General features: G+C 44.2%; 1 protein-coding gene across 1 annotated transcript; it reads left to right on the top strand.

Annotated features, from left to right (window-relative positions):
• The first annotated feature begins 522 nt into the window (after nucleotides 1-522).
• On the top strand, nucleotides 523-22903 carry LSM12 (LSM12 homolog). Its single transcript, XM_040245196.1, has 5 exons — nucleotides 523-786; nucleotides 2604-2737; nucleotides 16692-16801; nucleotides 18197-18323; nucleotides 19113-22903. The coding sequence occupies exons 1-5, from the start codon at nucleotides 663-665 to the stop codon at nucleotides 19203-19205; spliced, it is 588 nt and encodes a 195-aa protein (XP_040101130.1). The 5' UTR covers nucleotides 523-662; the 3' UTR covers nucleotides 19206-22903.
• The last annotated feature ends 3966 nt before the right edge of the window (nucleotides 22904-26869 follow it).

Genomic DNA, 26869 nt, shown 5'->3' on the forward strand with positions numbered 1-26869 from the left:
ATTTTTGGAAACAGACTGAATCTTTGCTAGTTGTACAACCCTGGCAAAGTTTAGTCTAAGACTTAGTTTCTTCATCTGTAAAATGAGGATATTGACTCCTACACCGAAGGGTTGTTGGATGCTCAATAGATAGTACAGAAGGAATAAACAGAATCAGGCTTAGTAATTTGCTCAAGGTCATGTAACTCAGTGGAATTCCGATTCTGGTTTAGCTAATTCTGTAGCCAGTGTCCTTTCCACTACCACTTTGTAATTAGGTGTAATCGTTTTGGGCAAGTTTCGTTTAGTCTTCTGAACCTCGGATTCCTCATATGTAAAAGAGTTCATTCATTAAACTCGTGTCAAGGTGTGTACATAACGGAGACTGCAGTTCTCTCCTGTCTCCCCTTTTCATTCCACACAGGTCATTTATCTTTAACTTCTAAAATGGACCTTGCAAGCACTTTACTAAGCGGGCTCAGTTGCACAAACGTAATTATTCAGATCCCTCTTTTATTTCCTCTCCTTTCCTCTTCCACCTAGGCTCCCGCCCCACCCAGTCCAGGCCACGCCCTGGCGTATGACGTCAGCACGCCCCGTGCGTCGCGGCGCGGCGCTCACTGGGGGCCCGGCTTTCGCCCGCTGCTGCCGCCGCCGCCGCCGGCCGCGGCTGCTCTCCCAAGATGGCGGCTCCTCCGGGCGAGTACTTCAGCGTTGGGAGCCAGGTGTCGTGCCGGACGTGCCAGGAGCAGCGGCTGCAGGGCGAGGTGGTAGCCTTCGACTACCAGTCCAAAATGCTGGCTTTAAGTATCCTTCCCTGCGTGGAGCCCGAGGCCGGGCCGGCGTGTGTGTGCGGTGGTGGGGGGGCGGGGGACGACGGCGGTGGCTGGGGCCCTCTCCGGGCCTAGGGGCGACCGGCTACCGCGGCGTCCGGAGCGCATGCGCACGACCCTGAGCTCCCCTCCCCCTCTCCCTGGTCCCTTCGTCCGCCTTGGGGACCCTTGTCGCCCTCCCGTTGTGGGAGCTGGGCCGCGAACGAGGGTGGGTGGAGGGGGACTTGACACGCGGATGGCTTTTCGGGGGGAACGCTAGGAGAGGGCACCCAGTGATCAGGAGAGGGGTGGTCGTGGGAGAGGGCTGGTGATTGGAGCCCGGATGGAAGAGGGGCGGGTGGAATCAAGTAGGGAGGGGGTGTGTTGAGTAAGGAACTGCTAGTGAGTGGGACATGGGTATGGAGTTCAGGAGGGGTTGTCTACTGATAGGATGTGGTCCACGGAAGGGCGGTGGTCTTTGACCAAATGGGCCTAGCTTGTTTGGGGGAGAGTAATTGCAGGACAGAGTTTGTAGCAGAACTGGGGATAGGGGCTTGTTTTGCTGGTGCTTGTGTGTGCGTGGTGCCACTGGGGACGGGGTGCTGAATTGTAGGCTTCTCAGTCATTTGGAAGTTGCTCTTTTGGAGATGTTTGTACTGGAAACCTGGTCCAGAGAGAGGACCACGTTTTTCAGGGGCTTGTGTATGGACGTGTGGGTTACAGGTGAAAGAGTAAGGTATCTTTTGCTCAGGCCAGCACATGGAATCCTGACTTCTCCACAGTAGTAGCCTTGCCTTTTAAATGTGGCAGTGTTAAACAGAATGGAAAAGGTGGCCTCTTTCTTTGGTGTGGAAATGATTTCTGAATTACTCCAGGAAGCTCAGTCTTGGAAACAAAATACTTCCTGGTTGTAATACCACCTCCTCCTTATATTTGAGCCACAGGTGGATTTATTTGGATTTTTTTCTTTTTTTTAAGAGATCTTTTTGGCACCTTTCAAAAGGAAGTTTCTTACTGGGTCTGCTGCCTTTGACTGGCAAGTATTTTAACCAACTTCATTTAAACTTAACCACTTCATTTAAACACTAGTTGTAGATTTCTAGCTTAGGAAAATATCCTTTGAAACTAATTACAGCTCGAATAGTTGCGTTTTCTCGGTTTTGTTAAACACAAGAATTCGTACTTGGACCATATAAGATCTTTTGCAGTAGTGGTTTAGTTGGAAGGGTTTTGGAATGAGGAATTACTCTTTCAATTGACATGCAATATGCTTTTGAGAAATGGCTGGAGAATGAATGGATGGATGCATGAGTGGGTTAACTAGCTGGGTCACCATGAATGAGCTTCCTTTCCAGTGCTGTAGTTTTTGCCTCTGCAAAATGGAAAGTCTCAAATCAGAAAAAGTGAAAAGAGCTGTTCAGATATAGGAAGTATACCAAGAACAGAGGGTACTTGCTCTCCTGTGTGGTTCGTTAGGTTCAAGACAGACAGTATATATACAGCATTAAAACTACATTAAGCCTCTTCGTAAAACCAGTAGAGAGAAGGTGATGGAAACCCTGTTGAGGCTTTAAATTTTGAGTTGTGTTTGGCTTTGTAAAGCTTGAGATCTTTTGGTTATGGGGTTGAGTGGGAGGAAGGTGATAGGCAAAGATTTGCTGAGAAGAGCTGTGATTCTTGTGGGACTCCCCCCTCTTGCTTGTGGCACACCTTTTACACAAGACTTACGAGAACTGTGTTTTCCATGCCCCTTTGGGATGTGTCAGTGCTCTGCTTGCCCCTGTTTTCCTTAACTTTATTTTTTTTCACCAGAATGTCCCTCTTCCAGTGGAAAGCCCAACCACGCAGACATCTTGCTTATAAACTTACAGTATGTTTCAGAAGTGGAAATAATTAATGACCGAACAGAAACCCCTCCTCCCCTAGCTTCACTCAACGTTAGTAAGGTAAGGACTTGAGGGCAGTTCTGGGTCTCCAAAATGATGGGAGATTTGAGTCTCATTGACTCTTGATGGTACATATATTGTCCGTTTTTTTTTTTTCTTTTTTTTCAGTGATTTACAATTGGCTTGTTTTGACATATTTAAATATATATGTATGTATCACTGTAGTTTTTATCTCTTTGTTCCCTGATATCTGCCCAAGATTTTAAGAAATGTCTTAACGCCTGCTGATAGAGAAATAGAGTTGAGAGCTGGCTTTTGTCCTTTGTGAAAGAGAGCTCCCCCCTCACCCTTAACCTGTAGTCCATGTGTGAACTTCCAGTGTTGGTGGGGTTGGCTATGGGCTTTCCTTCTGAACCTCTTGAAATTGTGTATGTGTGCACACAAGAATATACATGTATTTCCTGGGTGAAGATCTGGAGTATTTTTCAGATTCTCAGAGGAATTCATGACCTACAAAAATTTGAAAACTACTGCCATAGAGCTTCATTTTTGTCTTTATGCTTGAATTTCGAGGTCTAACAAATTTAGAGGCTTAGGATATTTTAATCTCGGCTATATAAATTGGTCTCTGGGAACTTTCAGATAACTTTTTTGATTCTTCAGTTCCGTCAGCTGAAGTTCATGTTGATCAATATTGTACCGAAACCCTGTTTAAGTTTTGCTGTTCTGTCTACTTGGAACACCTCAGAATGACTAGAACCGTATCCATCAGGACTGTTTAATGGCACCTCTTTCAAGAAGTCTTCTCTGATCACCCAGGCTAAAGTGGTGCCTCCATTATTTTCTCTTATAGTACTCTAGTCTTCAGAGATAAGGTGATGTATCATTTCCAGTCCAGTATGGGACATTTTTGAGAGTAGAAGAGGGCAGTGCTTTTGTTTTACACTGAGACAAGTTTAGATTGGTGTATCCAGGGCAAATTGGGACTTGTTACCTATTCATAGCTTTTTTGTGATTATAATTGTGTATACTTTTCTATCTCACCAAACTTTGTTTTGTGGGAATGGTAACTATACCTGTTTTGTTCCTCACTGAATATATAGAACCTTGCACAGAGTAGGTGCTTCATAAATATTTGTTGAATGAATAAGTTAGGCCTTCAGTTTTTGTAGCAGCTGTCTTTCATTAAGTCTGTTGAATTAGTGTGATGAAATTTTTCCCTCTATAAAAATTATAATAATGTATATTCTTTTGCCCCACTTGGGAATGTAGTGTGTTTGCTACAATTCAGCAAAGCAAGGGAACACTCAGGCAGCTGAAACAACACAGGGTAACTAAGGCTGGCAGAGTATAGTTACCTCAAATCTGGAGCTCCCTTTTTTCTAAATTCCAGGGAAATACCCCATGTGGTTTTTTTTTTTTTTTTCCTTTTCTTTTTTTTTTAGTGATGTCTGAGGACAGATTCAGAAAGGTCTTGGGTTTCATATTAAAGACTGTTGCATACAGACTATCTCATTCTTATACCTGTGGATTTTTGAAACCCTGGTTTACTCCTCCTAAGAGATCTTCGGATGATCTATTAGCAGAAGAGATCTTAAAAGGTTCAAATAAAATAGCTTATGCCTGGTGTGTTGAAGGGATAGAAGGCTCTGTGTTATTCTTTAATGTTTGTAGAGTACGAGAAGTCTGTCACTAAGTAACAGCCTTTAGTAAGTAGTTGAGGAAAGATTATCTGAAAGAAGATAGATTTTTCTTCAAATTTAAGAGATAACTAGGATTCTGCTCTTGTACCACAAAGTGCCACCATTTGTGTGAGAGAGGCTGGGGTGGTGTGGATGGGACTGTTCAACGTGGGAGCTGTTAAGAAGTAGTTCTTTGCTTACATTTGACCTCAGGTATAAATAGTTCTTGGTTATTAACTTGCGGATTATCTTTGCCTTTAAGGTTTTGCTTTCTGCTGATCAGTTGTCTTCTAGCATTATTGTAAACTAGTTGTTTACCCACTCTTTCAGAAAACAGCAGGAGGTAATAGATTAGGGAATACCGGAAATCTTTACTTTTCTTACTCTCAGACCTTACCACAAGGTCTGATTGCCAAGTCTTGAAAAAGGAGTCCGAAACTAAGACTAAAATTAGGTTGAAGAGCTGTCTTTGGGTCTCATTTATTCATTCTTCATTCGTTGAGATGTTTATGAGTAAGCTATATTGGTTTTCCCTTGAAACGAACCTTTGAGGAACGAACCTTGTGATTCTTGCTGAGATTAGAAGAACCTGTTGGGCTCTTTATGTTACTGAAAACAGCTAATCTGGGTAGCTACATGTTGTTGGAAGGACATGAAAAGTTCAACTCACTTAAGAGCATGAGCCTGGGTTTTGTTTTGTTTTTAAGATGGTGGATTGTTTAAGCATTTTAGAAGGGAACTAAAAGTGCCCTGAAATCCCTGGAAGAAAACTGTGGTCTTGGGGAATACTACCTGTGCAGTGGGAGATCTATCACATGATGGCTCATCTTGCTGAAATAGTAAGTGCTGTGTTCAATTAAACCTGTTGATACAAACTGGATGTTTACTCTGACCCAGCAGGAAATGGAAGAGCAGGCCTTTAAAGGAAATACTTAATTCCAGCTCAACTTGAGGACGGTGTGAACTAGCAGTTCTTGGAGATGAGCTTGTTTTGCTTTCGATTGGCACTTTCACTGTAGCTAAGATGTCCTATGTCTGTCCACAGCAGTGGGATGTAAGAGGAAGCTTGAAAGAGGACAGTGGGGTTGCAGAAGGTGGAAGCTTTGAATATTGTTTTATCTACTTCACAGTAACATTGTACTCTGTAAAAATTGTTTCGAATTTCCTGACTTTAAAAAGTACAAAAGCACACCAAAGCCAATCAAAGTGAGGTTCAAGTTATTTACCACGTGGCTTATTAGTTTACTTTTTAAAATATAATTTTGTTTGGTTGTGTCAGGTCTTAGTTGTGGTGCACAGGTTTCTCTCTTGTGTGGCGCGTGGGCTCCGGAGTTGTGGTATGGGCTTAGTTGCCCCCATTGCATGTGGAATCTTAGTTCTTTGACCAGGGATTGAACCCATGGATTGGAACCTGCCTCCAGCATTGAAAGGCGGATTCTTAACCACTGGACCACCAGGGAAATCTCCTTATTAGTTTCCTTTCATGAGGAAAGTTTAAATATTGCATGAGGATGAGAGTCCAGGGTCCGTGTGGTAGAGTGAAGTAAAATGTTTCTTAACAAGTTTTTTTGAATTGACTCTATATCTTGTTCTCTGGGCAGAAAGATTGACCATGAGTTATTAGTGCTCTCAGATAATTTGGTTCATGTCAACATTAAGAAAGTTTTATGTTGGTAGCATTTATCAAACATTTACTGAAAATTATTTTATGTGCAGCATTGTGGTAAGCTCTGTTGGGGACCATTCCTTACATTTTCCTAGTGCTTTACAGTTTACAGAGAGCTTTGACACATCTTGTCTCATCCTCACAACCATGCTTAATGTCAGTCCACTCCAGTACTATTGCCTGGAAGATCCCATGGACAGAGGAGCCTGGTAGGCTACAGTCCATGGGGTTGCAAAGAGTTGGACACGACTGAGCGACTTCACTTTCACTTTTTTCCTTTTAGTTTAAGAGATGAATAAACAGGCTTAGCAGTTTAAGTGACTTGCTCTAGGTTATATGGCAAGTAGCGTGGGAACCAATATTTTTACATGCCACCCTCTGAAATAGCAATCAGCAAGCATCTCATTTACTTCTAACGATAGTTCTTAGAGGGTACCATCACCATCTTCCCTGATAGCTCAGTTGGTAAAGAATCCACCTGCAATGCAGGAGACCCTGCTTCGATTCCGCTGGAGAAGGGATAGGGTACCCACTCCAGTATTCTTGGGCTTCCCTTGTGGCTCAGCCGGTAAGGAATCTGCCTGCAATGTGGGAGACCTGGGATTGATCCCTGGGTTGGGAAGATCCCCTGGAGAAGGGAAAGGCTCCCCACTCCAGTATTCTGGCCTAGAGAATTCCATGGACTGTATAGTCTATGGGGTCGAAAAGAGTCGGACACGACTGAGTGACTTTCACTTTGACTCACCATCACCATCTTACAGAAGAGTAAACTGAATCTCAGGATGAGTCACTAGCTTAAGGTCATTCAGTTAGTAAGTAATTGAACTGAGATTTGAACTCAAATCTGATGTTTTGATGGCCAAGTCCCATGTATATTCTGCTTCTGTGTGCTTACCCAAAGAACTTACAGAGTAGGTTGGTGAAATGAAATGAGTATGTAAGTGTTTATAATCCTAAGTAATATTTCTGAGTAAAGAGAAACGTCTGTGTTGTATGGTCAGAAAAAACATTAAAAGCAAGTGGGTATGTCTCTTATGTCACTTCTCTGCCTGTTAACTTTACTAAGCATCAGTTTTCTCACCATAGAAATGGAATAATGTTAGTTCTGATCTCATAGAGTTGTTTCAAGGATTGGTTCTGGTTGACCAGCATTGACACGTTAGTCCTATTCTCCCACATTAGCTGTGTGCAGCCAGTGGGTGGATCTTCCTTGAATTATGGTTTAGGAGCAGGATGGGGGGAGGAGGGCATCATGACAAAGGAAAGCAGCCAAGAACATGGGCAGTGTTAGTTACTGTGTCAGGCTTTCCTGATACTGGATCTGACATTCATTCATGTATTGGAACTTGCCATCCCAAGACTGGGGAAAATCAAAATAGTATATGGATTCCTCTTGTTGGTGACCAGAATTAACTTGAATTCCTAGGGCACTGTTATCAAGTGGCGTAATGAAGTGAACGTCTTGTCTGAGTACAGAAGGTTAGAGTGAGCAGTCACAGAACCTAGGAGGTTGTGCTTTCAACTTCTGAGACTGAGGTAAAAAACTCATTGAGACAGCCAAGGCAAGTGTATGTATTCATCTGTTCAGATAAATGCCTCCAGTACATCAAATGAGGTATAAGTTGTCTTATACCTCCATTTGCTGACTTGGAGAAGACTTTCTGGAGGAGGTATTTGTATGTTGTGAGGGCAGGCAGGAAAAGAGACAAAGCATGGAAAATTGAACTTCACAGATAAAGCATCTACCTCCCTTACCAAACCACTGACTGATTTATCAGCCTGGGGTGAGTATTTATTACCCATTTATACCTTACTAAACAGTGGTGATGAAATAGAGAAGAACCAGGAAGAAGAGATTTAAAGAATTTTTCCTCAGCAAGTGGTAATGAAGAATAAGTTGGCTGCCTTTCAATAAAAATGACACTTAGAGATTGGTCTGTGGAAGGGCCTGGAAAGGCGGAGAAAATGGGAAAGTCACAATGTTCACTTTTAAAAGTAACTGACCTTGCTTACATTTAGGGATGGTGTCACACAGGGAAGACCTCACTTGGCTTTTGTTTTGAGTTCTGAGAAGTTTGACAGCTAAGGTTTAGCATACCCTTATGGCTTTTCTTGATGTGAGAGATAACCCTCAAGTATGAGCAGATCCCTGAGGCAGTTGGTAGCTGCCGCATTGTGGCCTGTATTCATGGGTGTGGTCTGTTAACTGGGCCCTTGACCATATCTTGACCCTAGTGTACTGAGGTATGGATTTGTCAGCAAGTAGGATCAGATGACGGAGAAGGCAATGGCACCCCACTCCAGTACTCTTGCCTGGAAAATCCCATGGACAGAGGAGCCTAGTAGGCTGCAGTCCATGGGGTCGCAAAGAGTCAGACACGACTGAGCGACTTCACTTTCACTTTTCACTTTCATGCATTGGAGAAGGAAATGGCAACCCACTCCAGTGTTCTTGCCTGGAGAATCCCAGGGACAAGAGAGACCGCTGGGCTGCCGTCTCTGGGGTCCCACAGAGTCGGACACGACTGAAGCGACTTAGCAGCAGAAGCAGAAGGATCAGATGACTTAGCCACCCTATGCGTAGGTATAGATATATTAGTAAAAGGTAGAATGTGTTCATATTATGTATAAAAATAGGAAGGGAAGGAACTTCCCTGGTGGTTCAGTGGCTAAAGACTGTGCTCCCAATGCAGGTTCGATCCCTGCTCAGGGAACTAGATCCCACAGGCTGCAACTAAGTTTGCATGCCACAACTAAAGAGCCCTCATGCCACAGCTAAGACCCAGTGCAGCCAAATAAATATTTTTTTAAAAAATAGGAAGAGGAGTAACTCCTTGTCTAGGAGAAGCAAGACTCTTCTATCAGGTGAAAATTTCTGGCTCCTGGAAGCTACATATTACCTACTGGCTCACTTGATTAGAATATGTTGTCAAGGCCACAGTCCCAGGTTAGAGCCCACCAGTAAGTTTTGCATCTGGCTTTGAGCAGACAGCTGCTTCCTCACAGAAGTGTCATGAAGATAAAAGTGTAGGGTGAAGAGGAAGACCCTATCATTGCTAAGTTAATGGGGCCCAATAAGTAGTGAGTGGTGTGAGATGAAATCAGAGGTAGAGTGGTTGATGCCACTTTAAAAATCACTGGCCTTTGAAGGAGGTCACGTTCAGTAGCCTTCAAACTTCGGGGTCATAGCCATAGGAGGGGATGCAGCATTCCAGGCTAGGGCTCCTGACTCAGTTCAGGCTGTAGTGCACAGCAGCTTGCTGACTTGGTGGGGCCTCCTTAGGCCAAGAGTTTGGTTCTGAAGGGGGCTCTCTCGACATCACTGGGTGGGGAGATGGAGAGGAGGAGATTCGCCCACCTGAGGACACAAACTGCCGGGCCCAAGCGACTGGCAGAGATGTGCCGTGTGTGGTGTTGCAGCCCCCTCTACATCCGATCTCTCTGACACAGGGATGATTCACACTAAGCACTTCACTGATGTCAGCGCTAGTATCTCTTACAGTGTTAAGAAAGGGGCATTCTAACCGACCGTTTCCTGGCAGAGATCAGGCTTTGGGGGGAAGAAAAAACAAGTAGTGCAGTCAGGTTATAGCATTGGAATTTCAGACTAGCTTAGGTAAATACCAAAAACTACCCTGGAGAGGGAAGCAAATTGTACATGAACTAGAAACTTAGTGGGGCTATATACCGTGCTAAAAGCTAACAGTCTGGTGTGGTAGCATGTGGGGAGTTTGAAGAACTAGATTCTTTCACAGCTGGACTGCTAATGAATTGTGTGACCGTGTGTTAGTCACTTAACGATTGGGAACTGTTAGTTCTGTGAATCTCTGATAGGTGAGGTTTCTTTTCCTTTTATCCCACTTCCCTCTCCCTACCCCTCCCTTCCTGGTGCTGCATATGTCAGGATGACTCAGCCCCTGCTTTTGCCCTCAAGAATCTCATGTTTGGGAATGGTGAGGGGCAGTAGGGCTTAACTTTCGCAGGGAGCAGCAGACTTTTTCTGTTAAGGGCCCAATAATAAATATTTTAGGCTTTGTGCACTAGACATCTCTGTCACAACTCTCAGCTTTGCCTTTGTAGCAGAAGCAGCAGTGGGTGATACCATTCCAGTAGAACTTAACTAAAACAGGTGGTTGGATGAATTTGGCCCACAGGTATTGTTTGCCAGTGCTTGGCATAGAGTAGTGAACATTTAGGAAAGGGTTCTCAGATGTGACAGTGGAGTAGGGTCTTGAAGAATAAATGCCAGTTAGATAAAGGGAGGGAAGTTACATGGAATCAAGCTGATTTGGATTGTGATCAGTTTGTCCATCTCTGCAGTTTAAAAAGTTTTGCTATTTTGTCAGTTAAACCAGTGGCAGTTCTCAGAAGGAAGGGAGAGGACTAATGGCACTGTACTGGCACTGTTAGTGTTAGATATATATCTTAATGAACTCCAGTAACAACCTTTAGGATGGGCCGCCATGAAGGGACTAAGGCTCAGGAGAAGTTAGTTATACATCTTGGTCAGGTTCATGTAGCTAGGGAGTGGTAGGTGGGGCTTTGAGCTGGAATCTCTTCTCTTTAGGGGTAAGAAACAAGGGGGTGGCTTTTCTTTTCTATGTTGCTTTTTCTGCCCTCTTTAGAGCCCAGGAAATGACAGTACCTGGTCCTTTCACTGTCTGAATAAAACCAGCTCTTTATTCTGTAAGTGAAGCGCCCATTTTGGCACATAAAGTGCATTTTCCAGCTAACTATTCCAGTTGTATTTTGGAAGAGATTCTGTTAAGGATTTATAGCCTCTCTAGCAGCTCTTACAGAAAGCAGAAGAGAGCAGGCCCTGAGCTCGTTGGCTAAAGGAAGGTTGGATTATATGAATTTTTTTGAAATAACCTACAAGCCACCTTCTCTGTGCTAGTAATAATGATGTTAATAATAATAATGTTAACAGTGCTATTTGTACAGTGCTTTAAACTCACCTAGTGCTTTCACCCATGTTATTCTTCATGGCCATGTGTGAGATGTTTAATATGAGTGTACACTCTCACAGATAGGTGGTTGAGGTCAAATTTCAGCTTACATCCCAGCCAGTTGTTTTTTTCCTGGCAGAGTCCTGTGGAGGTTCCACGGTAGTGCTGGTGTCAGGGTCTCAGGACTAGAAAATTACTCTGTTGGTGTCTAGGAAGTTTGGTTGTCTGTTGTAACTGTGAACAGCTTTTGGTGACATAATTACAAATAATCAAAAACTATTGACTTTGCCAACGGCTAGTTTTTGTTCGAAGCCAGGTGAGCCATAAACTTTGCTTATGGCTTATGCTGACTTGACTTGAGGCTGACCTCTATTATATGACAACAGTATGATGGCCAGAGCCTGGAGAGTGAGGTGGTGCTGTGGCCTCTGGATTTGTAGGGTGTTTTTCATCACAGCTCAAAGCACTTAAGGTACCTTAACTTCCTAGTGCAGGAGGCCTGCTTGACTTAGCTTCTCTAGTTTTGGCTCATCAGGAGATGGTGGGTACCTATCGTTATTGGCCCGAAATGCTTTCTCACACAGGATCTGTTTTCTTAAAAGCATTCCTATGAATTACCTTTAACAAAACAAATAAAGGATGCTCTTGAGATTTAGGGCAAGACTGTCCGCCTTTAATTGTGTTGTGGACAGGGGACCTTGATGGAAATGTCAGAATTCACTGGTAAGAGAAGATGACAGCTGAGTCTTTTAAAATATTTTCTCCTTTAAAAAACATTTCTTTTACATTCAAGTTTATAACTGTGTTTTCAACAATTTAGACTTACTTTTCTTAGGTGGACCTGTTTGGGTATAGTGCAGAGTTCAGAACACATGCTCTGGAGTCGGTCTGTCTGGGTTCAAATCTAGACTCTCCCACTTGTGACTTGGTAAACTTAGGCAGGTGTCTTACCAGTTGTGCCTTAGTTTCTCCATCTGTTCAGTAGGCATAATTTTAGTTCGTTTCACAGAACTGTTGGGCAGATGAAATGTTTAATACACGTAAAGTGTCGCTTAGTGCGTTGCTTGGAGTAAGTTCTCACTGAGCAAGTTAGCTCTTAAGGGTTTTAGTGCTAACTTCCAGGCCTCTTTGGCTCTACTGTTCCCCCGTTTGATTCAGTGTTTTGGTTCACTGTTAGGTATCCCAGGACATGATTTCAAGCAGGGTTCTCTGTTTTTTAGTTCTTAGCTATCTGAGGTTGTAAAGAACAGTATTTTATTAGAAATTTTCAAACAGGACCTTTCAGCTAGGGAGCAGGGAGACTTGGGAATACTGATAGTTGGAAGACTTAGTTTTGAGCCTGCCTATTGGTGACTAAGAAGGAGGGCTTTCCAAGAGTACTCCCCAGAATGAAAACAGGAGGAGGAAGCGGGGCCCTTCAGATGACAGTTGTTCTGGCCTGCCGCCCTTCACCCTTCATCAGGCTTTGCAGGCAGCACTGGCAGTTGAGGGCAGCTGCTGCCGTGCTTCCTAACCCCTCTGTGAGGACAGCTGGTTGTCTACACAGGGAAGACAAACCCAGTGTGACTTAGTGGAGTCAGCAGGTCATATCCAGCAGGTTCTTCTCTGGACTTTGCTTCCCTTGTTGGATCAGCTGTCACAGCCTGTTAAATACTTGCAGTAGGAGTCCCTCTGGATTCCCCACAGCACCTGTGCCTTCCTGGTGTGCGTATGTGGAAATAAGATGGCCCAGCTGGTGACCAAGGAACAGATGAGGCAAGATGCCTGGATTATGTTGTTGTTGGGGCTGCTTCCTCTTGTCACAGTGCAGGAAGAGAGGTAACGTTAGTGTTCATTGATTCACTCACTGGAGGTTACCCAGCAGCAGGCGTGACTAGAAGCCTTTTGATATTGATGTGCCTTGGTGTCAAGTTCATGCACTTTTTTCTGTTGCCCACATCAAGGTCCTGTATATAAAATGGCCAAGTGAGGAAGCACTGGTTTGTAGACAAGGAGTGAATGTTTTCATTGGGAATCATACAAAATAAAAGGAAAAGAAGGTAAATGCAGGTTGTCTTGTGCAGTTATTTCAGTTAGGCCACATGCACATTAGTAACATGTATTTGTAGATTTAGGCAAACTGAGGTTTGCCTAAACCCAGTGTATTTTTAAAGTTGGTGCCTTTAACATTCTTTAAGATTCTAACCAATTAGTGTTTCAGTTTTAGTTGGAAGAGGCTTGCATTGAAAATAGGGGAAGTATGGTGATAGTTACTGAATGTAAAAATTGCAATCCTGATGACCCTCCCAAGCTTAAAAGGCATATCCGACACCTTCTCTGTTGGGAGCCACTTTTATTGGTTCTCTGGCGATTTGATAGTAACCATAAACTTACTAATTGGAGTAACTGGACCATTTATAGATATGCATTATTTTACAGAAATACAGTGTAAGGAAATGTAGAGCCACAGCTGACTTGAGCGTAGAGAGAGTCATTTGCTTTGCAAAAGGAGGCTTATCCACATTTTTCACAGGTTTTCAATAACCTGTCTGAAAAGAGCAAGGTATTCTCCCTTCCCTTCTCATCCTAGTTTTGAGAAAAAACGTTTCCAGTTTCTTTTTGTAAAGGTAATCTTCCTCATGCCCACTTTATGCAGTCCTCTCTGGGAGAAATTTACCCCGTTTGTACAACTTCTTAGTGAAGCAGATCTCTGTAGTTGAATATTAGATTTAAGCATTTTCAGATTGCCATGAAAGTATAGTTCATAAACCAACAACTGGAGGCTTCAGGGTTTGCTGTGAATCTTAAGTTCTCAAACCACATTTGCAGGTACAGGTGGAATATTGAGGTAAATTGAAATACAGTCAGTTTACACTGATTTCTCCTGACTTTTTCAAGGCTCTCCTTTGTATCATTTAGTATTTGGGATCAGTCTGCACCGTGGATTGACATGAAGAATCATCTGGTCCATTCTCCTTTGCCTTAAGTCTTTAGAAGAGATTGTGCAGTGTATTTGGGGAGGGGGTAGTGTGTACTTTCAAATCATTGTTCTATAACAATTGTGTTGCTTTTAACTCAGGCCATCCAAACAGATCACTTCCAGCTGAGATTTATATTTGCTTTATTTTGCCTCTGGCAGAAATTCAAAAGTGGTTCTTCTTCCAGGGATTCCCGTCACCCTCAGCTTAATTTGTCAGTTTCACTCTTAAATATTCTGCATAGAGCCTGGTTTTCCAGAACCAACTCTTGTCTTCCTGAATGGGTGATGTTACTGTCTAGTTAACACAAGCTTTATAGAAGCAGCTCTGTCTGACCACATTGGGAGGTGTTTTTGGTCTTCAGGGACAAATATTTTTAAAAAGACCTCAGAGTGAGACCCTTCTGCCTGTTCATGGGGTAAACATCTGCCTGACCATGAGCCATTTCCCAGGAGGTCTGCAGGAGCTTGGTGAATCCAAAGGCCTGCTGCTTCCCTCCAGTTTTCCCTTCTTTCAAACTTGGAGACTTCAGCTTTCCTACAGGGTTGTTTGGAAAGTGAGACTCAAGGAAACTCATTGTTACCAGGGTTTTTTTGTGACCGAGTAAGGTTTGCTTGTTGTTGTTTAAAAATGCACCCCTAGCTGCTCTTGTACTGTGGAGGCTGACTGCTTTCCAGCCACAGGTTTCCTTGCTGCAGTTGGGATTGCCAGTGCTCACTGAAAGCTGTCAGCCCTGTGCTTTTCCTTCTCTGTAAAGTTATTGCCTGGTGGGTCCAGAGTGGCAGGCCCTGGTTTGAAAGATTATTTACTGTCGTTGTCGTCGTATCTGTCTCCATGTCCTGGGGACCAAGTGAAAAGGCTTTAAATCCCTACAGAGTCTTAGTTTTTCTTCCCCCTTTTACCTAAGGAGACTGAAATGACAGCATGTATGAGCTGTGCTCACACCCCCTCCTCTCAGACAGTCTTTGAAACGCAGAGGCAGTTGAGACTCCTCAGTTCCCCATAACCTGATTGAAGGGTACTTTCTCTCTTCTTCATAGTCAGACTCTTGCTTATTAAAGTGCTTCATTTTGCCAAAAACTAGACACTTTGCTTATTTCCCCCCTGGTGGATCTATATTTGGTTTTGGTGTCAAGGGTTAGTCTTAAGGCAGAATATGAATGTTTAAGAACTCCAAGCATCTAGGTACTTTGGGAATGTGCTGGAGGTATGATCTCTCTTTGCATTAAGGAGCTGGTGTTGGGGCCAGGTTGTCTGTGCTCATGTGTATGTTTGTGCATATGTCTTTAGTAGCTGCAGCGTCAGCCTACTAAGTATGTGTTCTTGTTCATGGATCTGAAAAATCTCCAAGTCATTTGTTTGACTTTCAGATGCATTATCTGTCTTTTGTTTTGACTATCAGTATATTTCTTTTGTCTTACTCTCAAACACATTTGTTCTTTTGTAATCCAGCAACCAGTAGTGTGTGGTGGGACCAGAAATGTATTAGAGGGGCAGTAGGGATTGACATGATACCCACCCCTACTGGGAGTGATTTACTGGATTTGAGTAGACTGTTAGATTTTACTGCAACTCTTGATCAGCTTATGATTGTTTCACTAATGGGCAGTTAAGGAACAGACATGAGATAGAATGTAGATCATTCTTTTTTTTGAAGAGCCTGGTAGCTGTAGCCCAAGTCAACGATGGCTGGTTAGGTTTCCTTTAGTCCTGGCTCCCCATGTGAGCACAGATAATGGTACTAGAATGGTTGAGTTTTTAAAACCTCAAATCCTGGTCTTTGAAGGTGTGGTAGACATTGATTTCTAATCCTGAGACTCCAGCACAGTAGCTGATAAATATCCTTAGTTCTCTCCTTTCATAGAAATGTAAGTGTTAAAAAAAAAAAGAAGAAAGAAATGTAAGTGTTGCCTTTTGTCTTTGACCATCACTTTCTATCAGGTATACCCCACCCCCAGTCATGCTCTAAAACCTTGCTCTGCTCTGTTTTCTTCCTGGCACTTAGCTCTGTCTGAAGTTATCTTGTTTATGTTTTTGTTTATTGTCTGTCTCCCTGCCCCTTTCAGTGCTGTATCTTTGGCTTAGTGTAGTGAATGTATCAGAGAAGGCGATGGCACCCCACTCCAGTACTCTTGCGTGGAAAATCCCATGGTCGGAGGAACCTGGTGGGCTGCAGTCCATGGGGTCGCAAAGAGTCGGACATGACTGAGCAACTTCACTTTCACTTTTCATGCATTGGAGAAGGAAATGGCAACCCACTCCAGTGTTCTTGCCTGGAGAATCCCAGGGACGGGGGAGCCTGGTGGGCTGCCGTCTATGGGGTCGCACAGAGTCAGACACGACTGAAGCGACTTAGCAGCAGCAGTGAATGTATGGCACATGGTAGGCATTCAGTAAGTATCGAAAGGAATAGGTGTTTGCCAGGAATAGCAGTAATTATTCAGGTGTATTGTGTATGTGTGTATTTGTTTCACTTTTTAAAATTAAAAAAAAAATTTTGGCCATGCTGTGAGGCATGTGGGATCTTAGTTCCCTGACCAAACTAAGGAATTGAACATGTGCCCCTTGCAGTGGAAGTGTGGAGTCTTAATGACTGAACTGTCAGAGAAAAATCCCTTGTTTGTTTCACTTTTGATCTCTGAGAAAACTGACTCTACCCAAACCAGTCTTTTCCAGCATCTTTTCTTCAACTTACGTCCTGATGTTGGGAAGGATGAAGGTGAACGTTTTTCTGAGTCTCTTTCCTCTCGCCCACCCTAGCTTGCCAGCAAAGCACGGACAGAGAAGGAGGAGAAGCTGAGCCAGGCCTATGCAATCAGCGCTGGTGTCTCCCTAGAGGGCCAGCAGCTCTTCCAGACCATACACAAGACGTGAGTTGGGGGAGCATAGGGGTCCCTTGCCTTGGGGATGCTGCCTGGCTGAGCTGTCTGGTGGCTGATTTGTGGGTAGTTGTGTTTCTGAATGTCACCAGGGAAGTTGGGTAGTATGTTGGCAGTATCTTGCATCCAGGGATGTGGTGCTTGTTGCTTTTCCATTTGGAAGATCACTAACAGGTTATCTGTTCTGGGCTTTTGTGTCTTCATCTGTAGAACTTAGTTTTGGATTAGATTATCCCTGAGGGTCCCTTCACACCTCGTATGCCGTAATTTAGAACTAGTGATTTCTTTCTCTTTTACTGTTTTGATCTTGTACCTTTCTCTAAAAGCTGATGCAGTTTTAGTAAGGGAAAGTTATATCTATCTCACTCTTCCTAATTATACGTTGGGGTGAACATAGGGAATTAGGGAGAGCAGAAGGCCACCTTATTACCACCTCATAAAAGACATTTTGTCACAGCAGAAGTCATTTGACTCTCCACTAGCTTCCCTAGCTGCTGAAAAACTGAAACATTTGACACCCCCTCCCCCCTGCTGCCTTCTGTTACCCTATTTAACCACCTGGGTCTGGTGCACAGATGGCAGCTGGCATCAGAGCCGTTTGAGGCCATGGTGTGAGTATCTGAACATTTACAGGTATGTGAAGGAACTCTCTTAGTAATACCAGCTGCCCTGGGTTCCCCCAAGTGTGAAATGGGATGGGTTTTCCCAGCTGGCAAGTACCCAGCTGTCTGATAATTGAGAGGGGCCTCTTTGAGGAGCGGCATTATGGAGTAGGGAGCAGAGTATAAAGATTGCAGTAAGATGCAGGAGTTTGTTCTCCTACCTTTTAAAAGGTGCCATTTCACCCTAGGCCAAAGGTTGGCAAACTGTAGCCAGTGGGCCAGATCTGATGTGTTTATGTATCATCTGTGGCTGCTTTTGAGGTACAGCATGCAGAAGAATAGTTGTGACAGAGAGTGTATGGCCTGCACAGCATGAAATACTTGCTACCTGAGGCTCGATAGAAAGAATTTGCCAACTCTTGCCCTAGGCTGCTGTTAAATTGGATCTAGTGGCCTGAGCCTAGCTGTTTATTTGTAACTCAGATTAGTTTGGACTTCTGAGGCCACCACCAAGTTTTCTGTTTTTTCAGGCCCCTAAAACTTCAGGGTAACGCTCTGGACCATCCTTGGAATAAATGTGCATCAGTTCCATTGCTCTTCCTAGCCAGTGGTACCCGGGAAGTGTTTCTTGGCTACTTCTCTCTGTGGGCTGCTGGCATCTAGTTATTGACTGAGTAGTAAGCTAGGAACTTGGGGTTTGCTTTCTGGAGTTATTTATTCATCAGGCAGGAAGTGTGGGATGCCTTGCAAGAGGTAACTGTCACCTGCTCTCTTTTCCTTCCAGCATTAAAGACTGTAAATGGCAAGAAAAAAACATCGTAGTCATGGAAGAAGTTGTTATTACACCCCCATATCAAGTGGAAAACTGTAAAGGCAAAGAGGGGAGTGCACTGAGCCATGTACGCAAAATAGTAAGTAAAGGAGCTGAGAAACCTTAGGGAGAGAATGACTGCTCGGCCTTCTCCTCCAGCATCAGGGCAGGACGTTAGCCACAGTCCCTGCCTTCTGATGGCCAGCCTGTGAGCAGCCTTGACCACCTTGCCTCCCTGCACGCTGGTGCTCTGCAGCCATGGTGTGGATACTCTTGTGGGGATGCAACCACCAGACAGTGCAGAATAAAGCAAGTGGTCAACCCTGTGTCCTCTGCACTGTGGCTTTTTGGAATTATTCAGAGCATTCCATGGTTTTGGGCCTGAGCATTTCCTCTCCTCCCAGGCTGGATTCTTCACAGGAAGGGCTGGTTGGTATACATCAGTGGCTGTTGGAATCCATGACCCTGCATATGTCATCTGACTTTCTAGATTGAGTTGAAGCATTTGTAAAAACAAACCGAGTATTGGGAGACCAACATGGTGGATGTAAAAAGTTTTAAGACTGTAATTCCCTACCTGTTTTCATTTTGCACTTGTGTAAGGAGGGGAGAGGGAGTTTGGCTTATAATAGTCTCCCTTCGTGTTTTACTTTATAGATTTACCTTCTTTTAGATAGTCTTATCTGAAGCTGCAAAAAAATGTGGCTGATACAAGAGGACCTCTGCCTCCCTTGTTGAGAAGGCTAATAGACAGCAAGGAAGGGGAACAGTGCTGAATGATCCATGAGCTGGACAGCCAGCGCAAGGCTGGTGAAGTCTAGAGTGAACTGTGTGGGAGGCCTTGTGTGCCCATCTGTTTTTCTGATCTAGGTTGACTGATGTTTTTCAGGTTGAAAAACATTTTAGAGACGTGGAAAGCCAAAAGATACTGCAGCGTTCACAAGCCCAGCAACCACAGAAGGAGGCTGCCCTGTCATCCTGAGTCCACACATACGGAGGACTCTTCCAGCATCCAGCCAAGGAGGCGATGGTGGTGGCTTCAGCGGAGGCAGGCCGGGGGAGGGAAGGGATCCTATATTTCCGGTTGGCTCTTGTTAACAGAGGGTCAGCATTTCCAAATCTTAGACTTGAACAAACAAAACACCCAACAAAAAAGAACAAGAGAATAATTTAAAAGTTGAATCATTACTTGACTAACAGACTTCGGTCCACCATGTCCTTTTCACAGCCCCCTTCTGGAACAGTCACCTTGTTAATTTTATTTTTGAAAATTCCTTTCCTGCTCTGCCCTTTCACCTCTGACTTTCCTTTCCCAGTCTGTCTCTGCCATTCTGTTTTTATAAGTGGCTACACTTCCCTTCCGAGTGATTGAAAGAAACTTTTACATCTTCTCTTCCAAAATAAAAGTAACAAGCTGACTGTGATACTTAAGTTGAGACTAGAGCAGCAGACAAAGGTCTCACTTTAAATTTTTCTTTTTTTTTTTCTTTTTTTCTTTTTTTGCACAGGGCATGGCTTGAATTAGTTTTATTTTTCTTAACTTTAAATATATATATGAAAATATATATTAAAATGTTCTCTAAATATTTTCTGCTTCTTGCAGGTCTCTTTTTACTAGATCATGGCCACTCTTCCCACCTCATCCCTCTGAGAATAAAAATGTATCGTCCTCCCCACCACCCATAGCCAGGCACCTAACTTAGTGCACAGCGAGGATCTCCCGCAGCACTTTGTAGAGCCAGTGTTTGCAGACGGGATCTGGCTTTGAGGGTTCCTGGTGGCTTTTTAGTCTTCTAACTATACGTGTACCAGTCTCACATTTGGCAAAAACCTCAGGATTCTCCTTTTGCCTTTTTCTTACTTCATGGTACTAGAAGAACTTTCTCACCACCCTCCTATCTCCTCGATGGGAACGTCAGCTGCCCCGTCTCTTGTGCCCTCTGTAGGAAGAACTATTTTGCATGGCACATCTCAGCTCCTCCTTGAAGGATGGTTTTCTTTCATAAGAAACCCAGAGTCCACCTATCCTGACCTCTTTAAGTCTGTATCCAGAGCCACTAGCCCAGGAGAAAGTTTGGGTGACCTGCCGTTTCTCTTCTGCCAACCTACTGCTCTTATGACCTTCCCTACCACCCCTGAAATTTTACAAGCTTACGACAGTTTGTATGTGCTCAGCCAGTGGGCAGAAAACCTGGGAAGAATTTCTGGACTTTAGCCCACCAGTTTGTCTGGTTTGACTAACCTGCTGAGAGCTACCTGGCACCCTTGCCCCTGTGCCTAGGCAGTCCAGAGGGGCAGAGTGTATCAGGTACTGTGGCGTGGGACATGGGTGATGCTCATGTGACTGGCTAGAGCTTTGGGGGTGGGGTGGGGGTTAATGAATATTTTTTTGGCCATGATCTCTTTCCCCTTCCTTTTTTTTTTAATTAAATAAATGGATCAAAATTAAATAATTCAAGCCCTGCCTTCAAAATGAAATTTTTTTTTTTTAGTATTGTTTAGCAAAAACAATAAAACCCAAATTTTTTTAACCATCAGTCATGTCTCGGGTTTGTGCGTGCTTTAGAGGCCCCAGGGGGAGATGTCTGAGGATGTGTGTGTGTGGTTAAACTTTCCCTTTAAAATCTCTGCTTCTCTCTTACCCTCTTTCCTTCTACCCCTGAGACCTCATCCAGAAGTACAGTGCCGCGTGTATAAGAAGGGGATCCAGGGTTGGGAGTTGTGTGTAAGTGGAGAAGAGGAATGAATTGGGTGGGTACATAGGTAAGACCTTTGTTCAAAAGTGAGAGAAGACAGAAGTATACTTTCATATCACCTGCCATTGGCCAGAACTTGATTTAAAGTACCAAGCCTTTGATTTAGTCTGCATGGAAGTGTGGACTTCTGGAGAAGGTAAAAGAGGGAGCAGAGGAGACCTACCGTGCAAGATCTAGAAAACCTGAGAGATGGATTTAAAGAAGTGAATGTGATACACGGGAAATGGCAGTCCTGGAAAGAAGCTCTCTGTCACGTGTCCCATGGCGTTACTTCCTCCCCATTAGTCTCTAGGTCTGTGAATGGGAGGCATCAGGTACCAACTGTTTCTGGTAGGAAGCACTTTTGACTCTGGTTTCAGTTTACCAAATGATGTGGGGGAACTTAGAGCAATTCAAGAGGTGGATCAGTATGGTGGGAAAGACAAGCAGTGTAGAAGGAAGAACAAGGGCTTTGGAGACAAAAACAGTTGGCTTCAAATTGCCACCCTTCCATCTCCTCACTTCCTGACTCTGGATAAGTCATTTTACCTGTCCATGCTTTGGTTTCTCCAGTTGTGAACATGAAACTAATACTCATCTCCTGGAGTTGCTTGTAAAGGTTCAACTAGGATGGTTTTAAATGGTTACTACTTAGAAGGTCCTGTATAAATGTTGGTATGCATTTCAGCTTGTTCCTAGGATGGTTAAATCTGGAGATGAGACTGGATTAACTGGTTTTCAGAAGCTCCAACTTTGTTTTAGAAGTCTTTGTCTAGATGTCATTTTAAGTGAGACTGATAGGTAAAATATTTGGGGTCCTAAGAACCCTGCCCTCTCTGCCTCTCAGATCTCATCTCTACCTCTTCACTGAAGCTTCTGAGGAATTTGATTATATGAAAACCACTCATTTTACAGAAAGTGAGTTGGTTCCACCAGGGCTTAAGTGATTTGCTGAGAGTACCGCCGCTGCCCACAGTGGCAGAGCTGGAATGAACCCTAGGCTTTATGCACTCATGGGCTCTTTAATGTTGCCCTGGGACTTGGCGAACTGATGGCATTTTCGTACTGCTCATTTCTATTAGCCAGGTTTGGGGTGGAGTACAGAGAAGACTGGTGAGTGTGGTAAGAATTACCACCTAGATTTGAAGAAATGACGCAGTGTTGAGGGCTTGCATCTCTGATAGAACACGAACTGGTGGTGGTGCAGTGTCTCCTTGGTTTTGAGGCATTCTCTTTTCTCCTCAAACACACACACAAACCCTTATATCCCAGTGCTTGGTCACCACCCCACAGCCACATCTGTGCCTTTGGGTTTTCTTCTATTTAGAACATCTGGTCAGTACGGCATAAACAGCCTTCCCACAATGAGTTGATACTGAATCTGTACTGTGTAAGTCTGAACAGCTCATTGCTGATTTTTGTTTGGTGTTTTGAAAGTTGCTCAAGCACTTCAATATTAGTTAAAGGGCTGCAGCTTGGGAACCACTGATTCAAGGTAAAGGCTCCTTGACGTTTTTGAAGCTACAAATTGTGTCAAAATCTGTTTTCCCATAAGACATAAAGGAAGATCAAGGACACTTTAAGTCATACATAGAGACGCCTGTCCTGCCAGTATGGCAGATGCTGAGAATGTATAATGAGAATGTTTGCTACTAGAAGCTGCACTGTATAGGTTGAGTGGTGGGGACCAGAGTTTGGGAACTGGGATTGGTCATGTGGGTTGGAGGATGGTCATTGTTTACATAGCAAATTTGCTTTCCCATCACTGCTAGAGGCCACTGGTGCCAGAGCATTCCCCTTTAAGAAACTTGAATTCAGCATGTACTGCCTCAACTTCAGGGGTTTAATGTAACAGCATGAAGTACCTTACAGATGAGAAAGAGGTGCTATGGGGCTGCCATCCACTGGTGGTAGATTGCTGCTGGATAATAAAGTTTCAAAATGAGTTTCTTTTTTTAATATAAAAGCCTTACATGGCTCATTACAGGCACATAAGAAAGCAAGACAAACACGTTCCATCCAGGATCACCCAGAACATTATTGATGTCTTTCATATCCCTTTGATGTTAACACCCTTCTCCCTGCCCCTTACATTGCTGAAAACACAGCATGCTTTGCTGCGTCAGAAGAAACCTGCCAGCCAATTCCCTCATCCCCAGTCCACAGGTACACTCTAATCTGTGGGCATCTTAGAATTAACATAGATGAAAGGCATGGAGGCTGCGTGACCTCTAAGATGACTTACAGCCTCAGTAATCTTCAGTTTTATCTTCTCTGTCTTTTCCAACAATGCCTTGCTTCAGTGCCACCTGGGAAGCCATCCTTGACAGTGGAAATGGAAAGTGATCCCTAAAACTTGTATCACTCACGTGGCACTTATGACTTGCACTGTAATTATTTTGGTTTATGGTCTGATGGGGAATTTTGAGGCCCTAAGATAAGGATAATGTAGTATTCCCTAGCTTTCAGCCATTGATGTAACTGAAGTCATTTTGAGTGTCGTCATTTTAATAACTGGATGAGTTGCCTGAGCCAAGATGAAAAGTGGTCCAGGCTGACTGAGTTTTGAGGAAAGCTTGGAGTCAAGTTTAGAAAACTGATGAGGGACCAGTAAAGAACACGGGAGGAACTGGGAAGGTGGGTATACCTAGTTTCAGCTTTAAAAGCAGCAGGTTTTTCAAGAGGAGACTGGTAGCTAGGACCAAGGCAGGTTGGACTGTGGCCTCCCATCTTTCTAGTTTTGTTGAAAAGAATAGAGTAAGGTGTGGGTAAGGCAGTTCTCTACTGACTTTTCAGCCAGCCTCTCTTTCCCTAAACTAATCCTCATGCTGACTCCAGCAGTTAGTCTTTAGCATAGGGACTAAAAAGTGGTGGCTGCTTTTTCTGATCTGGCCGCCTTTCTGTTCTGTCTCCTAGCTTAAAGTAGTTGCTTATGCTTACTGAAGGGAGGTCTGTGTACTACTCTAAAGAAAATATTCTGGAATGGCCTCTGAGGTGTGATTTAAACTGAAATATGAAGAACAAGGAGCCAGCCAAGGGTGCTTGAACAGAGGGACCAGCAGGAACTAAAGTTGAGGTTGATAGGAATTTGGGATGTGTGTGTGTGTGTGCTCAGTTGCATCCTATTTTTTGCAATCCTATGGACTGTGGCCCTCCAGGCTCTTCTGTCTGTGGAATTTTCCAGACAAGAATACTGGAGCAGCTTGCCATTTCCTCCACCAGGGAATCTTCCTGATCCAGGGATGGAAACTGTGTCTCTTGCATTGGCAGGTGGATTCTTAACCACTATGCCACCTGGGAAGCCCTTGGAATGTTTAGGAACTGCTAGACTATAGGCAGCTGAAGCCTAGTGAGTAAGACAGAGAAATTGGCAGGAGCCAGATTATGCAGGGCCTTGAAACCATTGTCTTAGGGAGCAGAATTTGTTCTTGACACAGTGGGAGCTGTTAAAGGGTTTCAAGCTGTCAAGGAATTTAGGCTAATGTTAAGTGGCAACAGTGGAAGTAGAAAGACTTCTTTCAACTATATTGCAAGATAAGAATTAAGAAAAAAAGACTTGGCACTATGAGGCTATTGCAGTGGTTCAGGCAAGAGCGGTGGCAAACATGAGTGCAAGACTGGACTGGCTGACGGACTGGATGTGAGGACAAGGTGGTCAGGGAAGGAGGAACTAAGGATGACTTCTCGGTGAATGGTCAACAGTGGAGAGGAAGAGGCTTGTGGGAAAATGGGGTTCTGTTTTGTTGTCTCACCCATGAAACTGAAGAACAGATGGCGAATGGGTAACGAGCTTTGAGTTCAGAGGATAGGACCAGATGAGCTAGACATTTAGGAGTTGTGCCCTTGTCCTGAACGCTGAGAAATGGGTGAGATCCATGGCCACAGTAGGGGTTTTGGCCTCTGATTGAATGGGGCCCTTCCTCCATAATAAAGAGGAAAGAAGGAGAAGACAGTACCATTGCAGGTGTGTTTGTAGATTTGGCAGGGAGACAAGGGTGAAAGAGTATGTAGCTGGTGTAAAGAGTATGTAGCAGTAAACACACGAGGGAACTCCCATAAATTGATGAGTGCCCTTTAGCGGTGCATGCTCGTGCGTTATGCTGTAACCACGTGGCCACTGGGTGAGTGGTACTGAGTGTGACTTGGTGTGGACAAGTGGATTCTTTGGTATGAGTAGAATAGGTTTATCAGGGAGTTCAACTGAAGATGTTTGCAAGAGAGGGTGATTATAGCAGTGGCCCCTTGACCCCTCCAGGTGCATAAGTGAAAGTGAAGTCGTTCAGTCATGTCCAACTCTGAGACCCCATGGACTGTAGCCTGCCAGGCTCCTCCATCCATGGGATTTTCCAGGCAGGAGTACTGGAGTGGGTTGCCATTTTCTTCTCCAGGGCATCTTCCCGACCTGGGGATCGAACCTGGTCTCCCGCATTGCAGGCAGACTCTTTACCGTCTGGGCCACAAGGGAAGCCATGTGCATGGCTGATGTCAAACACAGTTCAGTTCTAGTTCAGATTAGCCTTTATGAAAGTGTCTTGCCATCAGTCGCATGCGCTGGCTATGGGAAGGGTATGCAGCCACATAACTCCAGAAGGCACTATGTGAACAGTGTGCAGACAGCATGCTTCTAGTTCTCAGAGTGGCCCGTGTGTGGTATGTGAAGCTCAGCACAGGTATCCTAGCACTTAGAAATGACCACGATCTTGGAGCTTCTATGGATATTTAAACTGCCTCCCAGTTTACAGCCTCCCTCGCTTACAGCATCCTTGCCTGGCTGCCCCTACTTGAACACCTTCATTGGTGGGGAGCTCATTACTTTGAGAAGCAACATGTACTAGCTGTACCACACCCTTTTGTCCTCCCTGCAGCGGCTCTAGCACTGAGGCAAGAGCTCCTGTCTCCTGTGCTCTGGTCCTTGCTCTTCATTCCCGTGAGTGAGGGGCACTGAAGCAGCCAAGCAGGCAGATATGACTGGGAGCTGTCTTGTTTTCTCCAGTGAAGTAGTCTTTTTAAGCCAGCTATTCCAGCCTCTTCTAAGAACTTTTAAAAAATCTTGGTGCTACAATCTGGTGTACAACTTATCTATCCCAGTGTTGTGTTCTAGTTTTTATAAACTGTGTTTTCATATTATTTAAAGGGATAGTATAGGAGAAGGCAATGGCACCCCACTCCAGTACTCTTGCCTGGAAAATCCCATGGAGGAGCCTGGTAGGCTGCAGTCCATGGAGTTGCTAAGAGTCAGACACGACTGAGCGACTTCACTTTCACTTTTCACTTTCATGCATTGGAGAAGGAAGTGGCAACCCACTCCAGTGTTCCTGCCTGGAGAATCCCAGGGACGGGGGAGCCTGGTGGGCTGCCGTCTATGGGGTCGCATAGAGTCGGACATGACTGAAGTGACTTAGCAGCAGCAGCAGCAAAGGGATAGTATAAGAGACTTTAATAGGATCCAGATGTTTGCGATAGCCATCTAGCAACTCTATCAAAAAGAGAAATAAAGTTGTCTGGGTATAACTTGTTTTTAGTGGACTCATGTGGGCACCTAGTGGCCATCATGTTAGGTAACTGGTGAGACTTTCATGAGCCCTCTGAATTTTGTTAACAGTTGTTACACTCGACTGACTTTTAAAAATTGATACTTGTGTTCCATTCTAGTCTCTGGGAACCTTCTGTTTGTAATGTTTTCTCAAAGATTATTGATAATGCAGTTTTTCTGGTATAATTTGCTCGAACTAGATCACTTGAATTAAATCAAAGGGGCACAAGTCTGATGAACCACAAGCTGAGAGTAATATCCTAGGTTGGTGGTGGCTCAGCTGCCCTTACCATTCTGGGCATCATATGTACTATTCACCTCTTATGACCTTGACATCTTAGAGGGGGTGTTTGGATGGCATGAGGGATGATGGCCCAC

The sequence above is a fragment of the Oryx dammah genome, unplaced genomic scaffold (genome assembly GCF_014754425.2).
Source record: "Oryx dammah isolate SB20612 unplaced genomic scaffold, SCBI_Odam_1.1 HiC_scaffold_8, whole genome shotgun sequence".
Classification (NCBI taxonomy): Eukaryota; Metazoa; Chordata; class Mammalia; order Artiodactyla; family Bovidae; genus Oryx; species Oryx dammah.